This window comes from Sycon ciliatum, chromosome 10 (assembly GCF_964019385.1).
Source record: "Sycon ciliatum chromosome 10, ocSycCili1.1, whole genome shotgun sequence".
Lineage (NCBI taxonomy): Eukaryota > Metazoa > Porifera > Calcarea > Leucosolenida > Sycettidae > Sycon > Sycon ciliatum.
Genome location: NC_088652.1, coordinates 8,792,111 through 8,806,484, shown reverse-complemented (window position 1 = coordinate 8,806,484; position 14,374 = coordinate 8,792,111). Strand labels below are relative to the sequence as shown.

The window sequence follows — 14,374 nt, the reverse complement described above, 5'->3', positions numbered from 1 at the left end:
TCATTATTACTGTGATCAACACGCCCGCTAACGAGAGAGCTTGGAAGCTCAGAGCCCTACGCTATGCTTTTTTGCCTTGATGACCTAGGCAAAAAAAGCATAGTAAATTTTTCATTTCTCCTATTTTTGTTAAAGACATAATTCGAATCCGCACTATCGCCCTGCATGCATCCCCCGATACACTTCGCATACGTACTACTGTAAAAGCCATTATTCTAACGAGGCGCATATATAACGATTTCCCAAAATTGACTAGTTTACGTGTACCAAAGGTAAAGATTCTCACTCATTCTCAACGCTCAATAGGACAGTATATGTATTGATTTCTGTATAACGTTTTCTATTTTAATATAATATGGCTTTTACAGTAATTCTTCAAAGTTGCTTCACGTTATGATCTTGCATTTGAAAGCCCTATTTGAATATTGTGGCCAGCTGTTTGTTTTTCCCAGAAGTCCAACAGCCTCCGCGTAGGCTTCCAGCTGTTTGTGGGCAGCCGTCTTTGATGGTATGGTACGGTACGGGACAGATACGGGATAGCGCCAGACGGAGGTCCGTCCACCACAAACAAACAAACCCCAAATTAAAGCTGTATGGACCCTGGCTAGCGCCAGACGTTACTGAAGTAACGTCTTCTGCATAGCTACGGGAATTATTATTAATGTTTAGCAGCGGAAATGCACCAGACAGGAACATTTATCAAGTAATGAAATGTAAAAAAAATTGATTGGAAACACTCTGATCAGACCCATACAAATACTGTGCTAAAAACACACGAAACGAGACCGAAATGGAACTTGCAGATTAAGACAAGGCATCATTCAAAAAGAAGTGAAGAAAAGAAATGATTTTTGCAGAAATGTATTGAAGCAAAGAAGATCATCATGGATGTTTGGTATTCTTGCGCATGAACGAGAAGTGCAGCTACAACTCTGACACAAAAGGTCACATCGAAAATTTAAAAAAAAGCATGTCCAAGATAAACAAAAACCGGCTGGGGAAGGAGGCAATTTAGTTTAGGCAATTTAGTTGTGGGGACACGAGGCCGTGTACCTGATGTGATAAGGGCATAACATAGATCATACATAGCCAGCCACAAGATTGTGGCAATCGGCTTTCCTCCTGCCGTGAATTGGGCCATTCAGGCTAGAATGAAATATTTTGTTTACTCCAACTTTTGCCGTAGGCGCATAAGATGAAGCACTGGATTGAAAACCCCAGCGGACACATAATGTCATCGTGAGACTTGCCAGGGGAAATTGCTGGAATATACAGCTTACTGTGATGCTTTTAAAGTAGAACGTACCTCCATACACAAAAAAAGATTTGTAATTTATTATTACCGCAGTACATGTACTGTTTATCCAAGATCAGCTGACTTGTATGCCAACATGCAGAGTAGAGTCAGGGAAAATTGCAAGAACATAATTATAGCATACTGTGCTGTTTTAAAATATAACATACATGTACATGCAAGCACAAAAAAATATGAAACTTACTGCGAGAGTACATGTACTGTATATCCAAGATCAGCTGACTGGCATGCCAACATGCAGTCGGAGGCCAAGCAGACGTAGTAACAGTTATGTAACTACTTACTGATGTCCCATGACCTGTAAGACCTAGCACTCGATATACTGGACTGGGCTCCGAGCAGTACCAGTGCACACTGATTGTAGTCTCATACACTGCTACTGGTTGGCTGGGAAAGTGTCGCGGAGCTGCGTCGGCTGAACAGGGACAAGCTGCGGATGTGATCCAGGACAAAGGAGGTGGACGTGCTACCATTCCCCTTGGACCCGCGGCGACGCTTTGTTGACAAGGCGGAAGACGCGGTGGACGAGTGAACCGACTTGAGCAGTTCCTGACGAACGTCGGGGGATCGTGCCGTGTGGACGGCGAACATGAGGCAGCCTTGTGTGCTCACGAGCAGAGTAAAGATGTACTGCGTCGCAACAGTGTTACGGATCACAAGCAACACGCCGCTGATCCAAGCCAGGCCAATCACCACCGACATGGATATCACCACGGTAACTAAGTTGATCTCGCGCCCCTGCTTCTGAGAGCTGAGGTTCTTGCGTACGTGGTACAGGTACTTGGCAATACTGGTCAGCATGATGCAGTTAAACACCAGCATGCCACAGAGCGGTGTTACGACGGTGGTGTAAAATGTACTGTCATCCTTTAGCCAACATCTGCACAGGCATAGAGAGGTAGAAATCATGACTACACCTTGTCTTATACACGTACAGAGTAGTACATACATGTTCATTTAAGGACGCTATCATTCGTCATACAGCATGTGTAGCTATTTCGCATGTACATAATGCACACACTCACACATTCACACACATACACCCCCCCCCCACACACACACACGCATGCGCATGCACGCACGCGCGCACACACATGCACACACACACAGTGACACACACATGCAAACAAACAGAGAATACTAAGTCCACCACTCACAGCTTTTCCGAGCCGTAGGCGTCAAGTCTTGTTATGCCGGCTGGAAAAACAACGATGATGAATGGGGTACCTGTGGGGGAAATAACGTAATGCAAAAGAACGGAGTTAGGAATTTCTTAGTTCAATTGTCCAGCCCTTTTTAGTCGTGCTTGGACCAATAGCGACACAATGGCCTAGCATATTCACTAGTCTGTGGCTATGTAGTGTGGGCAGACCGCTGTGCCATATTCCCTGTGCAAAGTTATATACTTGGGGGTATTGGCTCTTGATAAACAAATGTACGATCAGGGAGTGAATCTCTCACGCCATCTGCCACCTAGTATCAGGCCAGAGCGCTTCAAACATAATCATTAGTATCATTATTCACAGGGCTGTCGGACACGGTACGGTCACTATGGTACAGAGTGTACCATGTTTGCTCCAGGTACCACTGATCTAGGCTCTATAATTATTTCAAAAACATTCAAGGGGAAGTTAAGGCTAAAATCAAAATTTCACCAGTTGTAGTCTTCGAGGTGCTGAGTCGAATAGTCTTGGTCCGAGAAAGCTGAGACGCTCCCATCCTACTTTAATCCCAATCGAACTCGCGCATTTCCACCGAAACTGGGTGACTGCGCCCTACTAGATGGGGATTTGTATGCAAAATGTCAATGAAAGCGCCATGCCGTTCTTATAAAAGCACGGATGACCGCGATTGGCTTATATGTTGTAGTGTTTTGACCGCTGAGTCGACTGGTTTTGGGCAGAAAAGGCTGCGATGCAGCGTTCCTCCTTTATTCCCAATCGAACATGGTTGAACAAGCGGTCACGTGCGCCTGGGTGCCCAAATCACCTGGTCACCACGCCAGCAGGCGACAACTTTCACACCAAGATTCAACTCGAGTGACATGACTGCACTCAAAACGGTCAAACAGGCTAGTAAGTTGTACCCTGCAGGCACGGTGACCAGGTGACTGGTGTACGCAGGAGCACGTGACCGCTTGTTCAACCATGTTCGATTGGGAATAAAGGAGGAACGCTGCATCGCAGCCTTTTCGGACCAAAACCAGTCGACTCAGCGTCCAAAAGACTACAACATATGGGCCAATCGCGGTCACATCGAGAATGGAATCTTTACCTGTGGAAATGGGACTTAACGTGCCGGCTAAATACACCACGGGCTTCAGATATCCTAATCTCGGTAGGGAGGGAGTTCCACGTGGTGATCATGGAATGTAGTAGAGTGGAGAGGAAACAGGGAGCAGTGTGAGTGGGCAGGAGGTAGAAGTGAGGACGTCGTGCACTCTTGGATAGAACTATGTTGAAATTATTGAGGGTTTCCAGGTATAGGAGGGTGAACAGACTTACCATAGGCAAGGGCATAGACTAGGCGTACGGTGCGCTGGTCGTGTTTAGTCTTCACGATGATCAGGTACAGGTGTACCGCCGCCGCTGCCATCAAGCCGAACACCACGAGCAAGCTGAGGTGCATTACCACGGCCAGAGCGGTGCACAGGCTGTCGTTATCGGCGCTGAGCATGTTCTCGTCTCGTCCCTGCATCACCAGCAGAACCAGCACGGTGTTGAGGATGAGTGCCAGAGATAGCTGCAGTGCTGTCTGCTGGAACGGCTTGGTGCGAAGCTTCCTGCAAGGTGGCAACAGAAACAGTCAGTGCAAGATTCACAAATACCACTTGTGACACAAGTGTATTCTACTGGTGTTACAGAAATCTATGTACAGAAACCATGACCATCTTTCATTGGAGACTAAGCAGTTTTAGAGATTCATTAAAACTGATTCATTCTCGTGAAACTAAAGCTGCACCGGAGTACAAGCTGCACCGGAGTAGATAAGAAGCTGTACCCAGGTTTTTTTTGTCCTGACATACAGACATCTTCCTTCATTTTTTCACCGTTAATTTGAACATCGTAGTGTAAATCGGAGTTTTCTTGGGGTGAATTACTGGTGTTACCAGTGCGACGTATACTCCCAAAAATGCGGTATGTGTAACATACATTTTATAAGGCCCCTGGAGATACGAATTTGACCAAACATGTCATGCAGCATGTCTCTGATTTACTGTCTTACTTGAAGTAGAGGATAATGACAACGGTGGCCAGAAGGCAGATGATGCTCAGCGCGCTGCCTACGAATGTAATGATCGTCAGGGCTCTGCCTGCGTTGCCATGCCCATCGGATGTGATGACATCATCACGAACCTGCGTGAACATAGTGCATAGTGTATAGTGCATAAAGCATAGTGCATAGTGCATAGTGCATAGTGCATAGTGCATATTGTACAGTACAAAGTGCATAGTGCATAGTCCATAGTGCATAGTGCATAGTGCATAGTGCATAGAGGCAAGAGTATATGAAACCCAGAGTGTGCAGCTCGGATGGGTTGCTGTCGCGGCGAAATTCCTCGATTACATCATCTTAGTGATGTGGTGCATGCAAGCAGGATCCAAGCAGGTCTCTTTCTGCAGAAATGCAGCTCAGTTCTACGCACTACGCCGCTTCCCGCCTCAGACCTGCACCAAAACATGATGTTATCGCGGAATTTGGCCATAGAGAAAAAGTCAGAAGCTGCTCACTCTTGGTTTCATGTACTCTTGATGGAGGAAAGGTCGACTGGCACACATAATTATACAAGAACAAATCATTTCTACACTGAGCGAACACGGACACTGCCGAACACCTTGAATGCAGCATTGCCAAACATTCCACATAAAACACAATAATAGCTGGGAGTAATTGTTGCAATATACATGTACACTAAAGCGTGCCATATCCGGACAAATTTGGCCTTGGAATGGTGCAGCGGAAACTGTCCTGATATGACATGATTCCATTTTATGCAGGTTCAAAGAACGGCACGTCGGTTTATTAACATGTGTCTGGTCAATACAGGATTCCGCTTGGCACAAGGTCTGGCAAACGGTATTATAATACACGCTTTGACCAGGTGCTGGTCATACAGCTAGTGAGGAGTTATATTTTAGCCTCTTGCAACTGTTTTAGCTCCCTCTCTTGCCTTTCGCCGTTGCAAACAAGAGAGATACCAAAACGATCTGGACCATTTGTGAGTTGTCTATCCAGTCCTAGCACTGCAGAAGACACAATTGTGCCACGTTTAGTCTGTATTAACCCAACGGACTATTTCGAGACCAGAAGCACAATCCATAGCCACCACTTACGAACAGCAGGGCGAAGTTGGTCAAGTGATCACATTCACAGCTTGTCATTCCTGGATTTTTGCCGGATGAGATGGCCCGACAGCCATCCTGCCTCCATGATTCTAGACACATAGCCAAAGGTAATAAAATAAATAAATTTCACGGTTCGCGTGAGACTCGGCTGGAAGCCCAGTTTTCCGCATCCGTCGTGGGAACGCCACCACCCTCTAGGATCAAAGGCGCAGATGCAGCGCCTAAACGGTGGGAGGTGAGTAGATCAGACCCACCAACAAGTGGTCAAAGACCGAAATCCCATTAGCTGCATCCATGTTTCCCTCGTGCCAGGCCACAAGTTCCCAAATAACTGTGGGTCGCAGAAAGACTGGAAAAATTCCTTCCGCCTCCAAGCAGGACTTGAACCTGGTACCCTCTGTTTCTCAATCATGGTCTTAGACCATCCCACTATGCCTGCCTGCCTAAAGATAACAAGAGAAAATCAACAGTGCACGGATTTCGACCGACTGACCTTTCCGCATATTTTAAGAACTCCGCCAACCGTTTAAAAAGGATCAAGGTGCGGATAGTAGCAAGTAGCAAATTCATTTCGCCCCAAATTTGGTGTTAGATGCTCTAATCCGACTGTAGGCTTGTGTGAGTGGTCAAGATTGGGACAGGAACAGTCCCCTACCAAGTTGAAATACTAAGCTTCCATGGCACCAATAATGGAATAAAAATACTCTTTCTGCACAGGGAAGGCACTAGCTTTCTTGCACAATACAGTAGTACACTTCTAATGAAATGAGGCCGTACAGTACGCTCATTCCATGGGTCCTGAAGTGGATTGCAACATGCTTCAGCACGTATGGTCATGATCCAATGCAAAGTATGAGGACTGAACTAAGCTTTGCAACTTTTCAATTCATACTAGCACCTGCCTTACCAGTGTTTTCGTGCCAATAGGAACACAGAGCGCGGTGCGTACCGCCTATGTCCTTCATATTGTACGAGTGCACGCACACACACACACACGCACACACACACACACACACACACACACGCACACACGCACACACACGCACACATGCACACATGCATGCGCGCACATGCATAGAAACGTAAGCAAAACACGCAGAGACATCGTGGCCTAGTCATTTTGTCTTGGTTTCATGTGAACCTGTAGGCATGTACATATGGCTAAAAGAAAGTGCCACAAATACACAGGCACACAAACACAAAACTGCTTGTAAGAGAGAGAAATATGCCGAATCTCCTTCTTCACCAACACGGTCTTACACGGCAATCATTGTGGTCGCGGTGGTGGTGAAGAAGTGGATTGAGGCATGAGTAATTGGTGGCAGTGGAGCCTCCGTAATTGAAGAAGAGAAATATGCACAATAACTGCACCTAACCAATACCTGCATTCAACACTAGCTCATTTTATCCTATGTGGGTTCAAGTAGGAGCAACCATTTTAGATAGATCTACCTGTTGCCAAATTCCGTTCCACTATCATTTACGCATGTTGCTGTATTGTTTTGGTTCTTGTCTGGTAGAGTCCAGTGTCTGATGTCATAATATGGTGTAAGTGTACGTGTGAGCATGGTGTGATGTGGGACGTTTATGGTATGTGGTGCATGCAAGAGTACGAGTTGTCAGAGTTTGAGGTTCTGCTTCCGTCTGTGCGTGACTGTCAAGTGATTGCTGTGCATGCGCAGTGCTAATTTAGTTTAGTCTGGGAATGAGAGTCATGTGTGATTCGTCCGTGGTCTGGTTGTCTTGGTCTTGGTCATGTTTTTGTACGTGTTGGTCCCTGATTGGTCGTCACGATCTGTCGTCTCTTTATTACTGCTTGTTCTTTGTTGTTTCTTCGTGTCTTTTCTCGTCGTCGTTTTGGCTCAGTCTAGTCTTTTCGTCTTTCTCCTCCTGTGCCCTCGTCGTTTGTTGTTAATATAAGAATTGAGACACACAATGAAGAGTTTGCTTTGTTGTGTGGCGGGGGCCAGGGGGAGAAGGCAATACCCCAAACCTATTTTGGTTTCATACCTGCGCATTGTAAATGCCAGACTACAGTTAGGCATTATTTTCTCAGCTGGAGATAAGGCAGAGTTAATTTTAAGTAACGCTTAAAAGCGAAATCCTCAAAACAAGTCCAAACCAAACAGATTGAAGAACATACTCACTTTATGTGTGAAGTTCAACTGGACCGGGTTGCCAAGTAGGTCCACGTGGTCATGCCCACGAAACTTTACGCTCAGCACAACACTTTGGATAGCCTCTGGTGCTGAAGATCCCGGCTTCAGGTCTTCACCACTGGGACGGAATAGCATAGGAGTCCGATAGGCAATGATCTCCACAGGCGAAGCTTGACCACACTCACTATGGTTTTCCGGATCACTCGTAGGGGATGATCGCATCAGCGGTGGAACATGCACACCTGCCAAGATGCTTGGCTCGCCACTGCTCTCCGATAAAATCGCAAGTGATGAATGATTGTCGTTGCTGGTTTCATCTGAAACGGAGAGCTGAGAGTAGGACTGGCTCGGGCAATGGCAACTCAGGGCTAGGTTTGGAGAAGATACTTGGAATGGCGTGTGAAAAGAGACGGCTGTAGCCTCCATTAACGTTTCCAACGCTATGCGGATTCTGGAAGAAAAGCATTCACAATCACACGTCTACTTGTAACGAGAGAGTTTGGAAGCTCAGAGCCCTACGCTATGATTTTTGCCTAGCTCATCATGCATGTTATTAGAACTGATGGAACTTTCTCTTTTGCCCCAACTTAGTTGCGGTCTTATAGTGTTTTACGTCGACCATGACGGCTGCAATGCCCAACCACACCACAACGAACTGATCGGCTATATCACTGTATTGCAAAAGTATCCATTCCAACAAACAGGGGGGGGGGGGTGCCAGGTGGTAGCACTGTGCTCCGGAGACGATGATCATTATGACACGTACTTCGAAGGAGTTGTAATACTCGGTTTTCATTCGGAATAAATTCCTCTCTAGCGTGTGCACTGAAGGTAGAAAATGGAGAAAATCAGTGTGACCGCTATCGTACACATTATGATACGCAGGTGTCATACTCCGTTTACGATCGGTATTAATTTCTCTCAAGCTTGCGCCCTGAAGGTTGTTACTATCCTAGGAAATGGACACGTACAGTGTGAAATACATGCTTCCCTTAGGTTTGCTTACATGACTGTTGCCTTGGACAGCGGGGCATTGCCTGGAGCGTCTTGAGGAACGTTCTTCATCAGGTTGCTAACGGTGGTGGCGACATTGCGTGTGACCTTGCAGAAGATGTTGATATAGAACGGACAGTAAACATAAACAAGCTGCAATGTAGCTATGGTGTACATAATTGTATTATTACTTTGTCAGCATACGCACTGGCTGTGGTACTGGCAACATGGCATTGACCGGTTGTACGCACGTCACCACTGAGCAGCTAGCTGGCCAGGGGCGTCAACAGTCAAGCCACTGTATGTTATTTTTATTATGGAATGAAGCAAGCTTGTCAGGAGGAACTTCTTGCTGCCGTGGAGTGGTGCTGGTGAACTATTTGTGCTGGTGTCTGCATGTCGTCAGGACGGGAAAAAGAACCTAACTACTACTGTTGGATGGAGTAAATGAAGACGCCATCAACGAACTTATGCCTTGAGTTGATTGAGAAAGCGTTGGTCTTTGCCTTACTCTATCACAACTACGGTCAACTTCGCTAATAACGACTGCGGGTATTACGACAATTCGCGAATAACGGCAAAATTTCCATGCCCAGAGTAAAGTCTTATCTGACTAGTTGTATACATGTAATGAGACTTCGAGTAAAAGGACACTTCGTGAATAAGGACACCTTTCTGATGCCCTGCCGAGTGTGGTTATACACAAAGTTGACTGTAGTTCTGGCAGTACCTCCCAGCTCCACAGACTGGAGAGCTAGCAAATTCGACCCATTGAGCTGTGCAGAGATAGAAAAGCATTTGTACATAAATTTCCACAATGGCTGTTATCCGCCGTGGAATAAGATACAGACACTCATCCTTTCTCAAAAGGAAGTGTTCGCCCACTCACCGTGTTTACAAACTCCGATCCTGATCCATTGACAGCCTGAACCCGGATGGATTTATTCACCAGAGACGCGAGGAGTGAGGCGCCGTTAGCAGTCACCAGATCACCTGGCGATGTGGCAGATAACTGCTGTAGCTTAGTAGCAAAACCTCGGACTTCATCTGGACTCACTGCATTGTCAATCGCCTGCAAGAATATGTCGAGGAAAAGGAACATTCGAGTATTAGAGTAGAGGCGCAAGCTGACAGAGTTGGCCATGTATAGAATTAAGGCCGCAGACATCACCACGCAATTTGTTCGAATTTTTGGTAAATCAACAATACAACCCAGAATCGATTTTCTGACACAAAACTCACTGCTACAGAAAGATGTTTGGCTTGTGTGGTACGCTCGGCCCTCGCCTGGGAAAGGACCACTACTTGCTGCAAAGAACCTCGATATACTGAACTTCGACAGTTTGTAAAGGTTTTGGATCAGCTTGTAGGATGCCTGAAGTGGGATTGTTACATCGCGTGTAAGGTGTTTGTCAATATGTTGTATCGCGCCAAATATCGTCTACGTGTTTTTTTCAGGAGAGAGAAATCGGGAGAGAGAGAGAGAAATAGAGAGAGAGAGAAAGGCAGAGAGAAAGAGAAAGGGAGAGACAGAGAGAAAGAGAGAGACAGATAGACAGAGAGAGAGAGACAGGCAGAGAGAGAGAGAGAGAGAGAGAGAGAGAGAGAGAGAGAGCGAGAGAGAGAGAGAGAGAGAGAGAGAGAGACAGAGAGAGAGAGAGATAGAGAGAGATAAAGAGAGAAAAAGAGAGGAGAGATAGTATAATAATAATTGTGTAATCTGTATAATTTATTTACAGGATTCCCCAGAGGCCGTTTAGGCCTATTGAGGGGTTCTCCATTCTGTACATAATAGAGAGAGACAGAGAGCGAGAAGAGGGAAAGAAGAGAGAGAGGAGAGAGGGATAGATGGTGCCCTTTTATTTGCAAATCACTAGAACTCTTACCATTTTTAGGGTAGTGAGGTTCGAGTCTCGTTGCTTGCCCACTTCCTTCTCTACGAGCGAAGATACGACAAAGATTGAAGAAGTAAAGACAGTGATGATCGCCACTTCGGCACAGAAGCCAACTGGCCTCTGTTATCATGGTTATCGCCTGGTACATAGTTTTCTCAAACGCAAACTTGAATTTCAACCACATCCATGAGCAAGACTAGCTTTTGGCTCGGCACAAGCAGCATTTACGAAATTCTCAACATGTTCTTTCATTCTGTCCTCTGTGGTAACAGGGAGAAAAGATACTAACGCATAGACCGACCACCGTTGAGAGAGAACAGAAACTCTAAAGATAATAATAGATGCAGTGAAAATAGTGGGAATGTACCCAAAATTTGTCCGGAAAGTGTTGATTCACTGGTTTGGAGGAAAGAGGGAAAGTGTTGATTCTGCAACATCATAGACTACATGCACGCTATAATATTCACACCTGAGTGATGTAGATCTACATGTCCGTGTGAAGGAGTAGATCTAATAGGTGAGCGTAGGCGTGACATTCATTTCTTGTATTCTGATAAGAATACTACTACTCGTATGGAGAACAAACTGATCAAAATGGACAGTGTTGCCTTGTTGTCCTCCTTGTCAGCCTCCATGTATACATTTTCCGTGTTGCTCTCTCGCTATCCCTCTCCAATACTGCTACCGCTATCACCTTTACATGGTACAGTTATATAGATAATTATATCAGTTATATTCTCACTCATAATAGTATTCTTTTTTCTGCCTGGATCTACAGGAAAAGAAGGCAATGAAGGAAAGTGTTTTTTAGAAATGTCGTTGTGAGGAGCCGTTTTTAAAAGCTAGCTCCGTTCGTTAGTTAGACTGCAAACAGGCTTTCGGCTGTGGACTACTAGTATGTACATGACTGTACAGTCCTAGCCAGAGAAATCCGCCCTCATGAGCACGGCGCTACTTTATGCATGGGGTCGGATTTTTCCGCACGGAGTGTAATGGTTTGGTTCAGTTTGGAAGCAATATCTCCAGCTCTGTTGGTCTGTATTTCTGGGCAACGAATGCAGTGTAGCATCGGTACATCACGCACCGCAAATGATGGTCAAAAAGGGAAGTGGAGGAGAGAGGGGGAATCTTACTTCAGTGCACTCTACCTACAACACAAAGTGCATATGACTTTCAACTTGCACAGCCTTTGACACCCTGGGAGTGGCCGTGGTACGGATGCGGCTGGACGTAGAGGGCATGAATCCGGCGAATAGGGGTCTTGAAAAATAAATCTAGCAGAGTTGATTCTGAATAACCTGTTACGAGAACCCTTACCAGTACAGGTTGGCAGAGAGGCAGTCCAGTCAGGTGACCATCTTCCACTCTCATTGCATGTAGATACTGCAGCGTAAGTATCCTTTCCCTGCCCAGTCACGTGATACCCATCATCGCATGTCAGTGTGATGTTGGAGAATGGCTTGGCAGAATCTAGTGGTGACGATTCGTCTGGACTGTTGTCGGTGATCGGAGCTGCTGGTTTCGTCACTTGTAGTCGCCCGTGGCCTACACCATCCACCTTTAATGCTTTTAAAGGACATCCTGGAATCGGTTGCGTGGGGAGAGGATCTGTACGCCAATGAAAAAGCGCAGCATCGTCCTTAGACAGTGTGGTACCGTAAATGCCTCAAGGATTCCGGGGGAGACAATTGGTCTACACGTCATGCCATGGTTTCAATAGTGCCTGAAGTAATTGAGAAGTTTAGCATGTTCGGAAATCTTTGAAGTTTGTGCCGCTGGGCGTCCCATTTTGTCAATGATTTTTTCGCCTTGAAAGCTAGTCATAAGGACTGGTTCCCTGCTGCGCATATCACCAACGTAGCTGCATCGAAGAGCAACGGTTGGGAAAGCATGGGGAAGTCTTCTCGTTTCCCTGTTTCGCGTACTTGTCCAACAATTGTCGATCATTAATAGCAGCCCACATCACCCGTATCATAATTCGAATAGTAATTATTCGGAACGGTGTTTCTGTGTACGCATCACCGACCCAAATCCCAGTACAATCATGTACTAATAGATCGTATAAAATATATAAATTTCACGGTTCGCGTGAGACTCGGCTGGAAGCCGAGTTTTCCGCATCCGCCGTGGGAACGCCACCACCCTCTAGGATCAAAATAGATCGTATACAGAATATTAATTTTCGTGAAGGGCATGCTACGGTTAAGATGGTGTTGTTCCTTTCTTGCATCAATTCTCTGCGCGCTGCCATGTACGTGTAGTATGCTTTTCGGAGGAGGTCGATAGTGTGTGTGTGTGGGGGGGGGGGGGGTACACATTCTTACCTCCAATGCAACTCAAATTCTGGGATGACCATGTGCCGTTTTCCCCGCACTCTACCGACAAGCCAGTCCTTGGGTCGTAGTCCTCAGGGAATGGCTCACTCTTGCAGTGAAAATTGACGATGTCCAGATACCTACCCACTGTGATTTGCAGCGTTGAGCCTTTGAAGGAGTGATCGGTGTTGCTGTTTATAGTAATGTTATCCGATTCAACGTTGTATATGGGAGGTAGAGCGGGACACCTGATAGCTGCAGGAACAGAAGGCCAGAAAATGACATGTGGAATCATATAGATTCTCTATCACTCATATCCTGAGTAAGAGCCGTTGCACAGGGAATGCAACCATCTGGTGGATGATGTATTACGTAATTATGACGTTTCAGTGATGTAATGATGATGCACGCGTTGTAACAGTATAGACTTGATTGATTGGAGAATTCCCCGAATGATGTTCAAACCAGAGGTTATAAAGCAAAAGAAAGGCGAGAACCGCAGGAGTGAGAATAGTAGGAACACAAGGTGTTACCATAAGACAAGCAAGAAGTGTCAAATTAAAACTATTACACTCGTGACGGGTAACCAGCATAATGGCTCTATACTTGATGATGGAAAATCATGTCACATCGGTACATGAATGGACTCAGATGGAGAGCCAAGGTTTAATTTATACAAAAGAGAAAGACCAAGGAACTACAAGTTACGCTATACTGTCCACTAACGACCAAGATGTGTTAGAGCTGTTAGCCAGTTAGTTGTAGAACGTCAGTACCGTCGGTCAGTGTCGTGCAATGTTATCGTATGAGCTGATTGTTTAGTAACTGGTGGTGTTAGTGGACAGTAAGCCGTAACTTGTAGTTCCTTGGTCTTTCTCTTTTGTATACATTAAACATCGGTACATGTTGGCACTTTTTCAGCCGGGAATGGAGTTGCATGGGCATGATGGGTTGATGTGAGACCACCAGTGAGACGACGAAGGTATTATGCTATATCACTTGATGTCTTGTATGTTGTATACTGAAACATTCCACGTCCTGACACGTAGCTTCAACACATCTCCGTAGCGCTAACCAACAGCCTTCCAAATCGGAAGGTTCAAGGTTAAGGAGAGACCAAAAAGGGAAAGGTAAGCGCAACGAAAACGAGCACACGCTACAGTCCCAACGGAACAAAGAAGGTCGATTGTTACATGGCGATGACGAGACCAGTAAGATACTTGACAAAGTGGTCTAACTACAATTCGAAGCAGCAAAGCAGCACACCACCCAACTTGGATGGCTCAGAAATATCAAGGATAAATATACAGATGGGGGAAGCTTTGCGGAAATGAATTGTACAAGCCGAACG

The 14,374-nt window shown here is 45.8% G+C and overlaps 1 protein-coding gene across 1 annotated transcript in view; it reads right to left on the bottom strand.

Annotated features, from left to right (window-relative positions):
- Positions 1-583: 583 nt before the first annotated feature.
- Positions 584-14,374, bottom strand: part of LOC135825828 (uncharacterized) — a 57,566-nt gene continuing 43,775 nt past the window's right edge. The window contains exons 7-18 of the mRNA XM_065338456.1: positions 13,033-13,278; positions 12,026-12,316; positions 10,700-10,749; positions 9,703-9,885; positions 8,827-8,921; positions 7,809-8,271; positions 6,569-6,620; positions 5,650-5,750; positions 4,541-4,671; positions 3,820-4,097; positions 2,473-2,542; positions 584-2,195 (exon numbers count right to left, since the gene is read on the bottom strand). Coding sequence (XP_065194528.1) covers positions 1,682-2,195; positions 2,473-2,542; positions 3,820-4,097; positions 4,541-4,671; positions 5,650-5,750; positions 6,569-6,620; positions 7,809-8,271; positions 8,827-8,921; positions 9,703-9,885; positions 10,700-10,749; positions 12,026-12,316; positions 13,033-13,278 — 2,474 coding nt within the window. The 3' untranslated portion in view covers positions 584-1,681. The remainder of the gene's footprint in view (positions 2,196-2,472; positions 2,543-3,819; positions 4,098-4,540; positions 4,672-5,649; positions 5,751-6,568; positions 6,621-7,808; positions 8,272-8,826; positions 8,922-9,702; positions 9,886-10,699; positions 10,750-12,025; positions 12,317-13,032; positions 13,279-14,374) is intronic.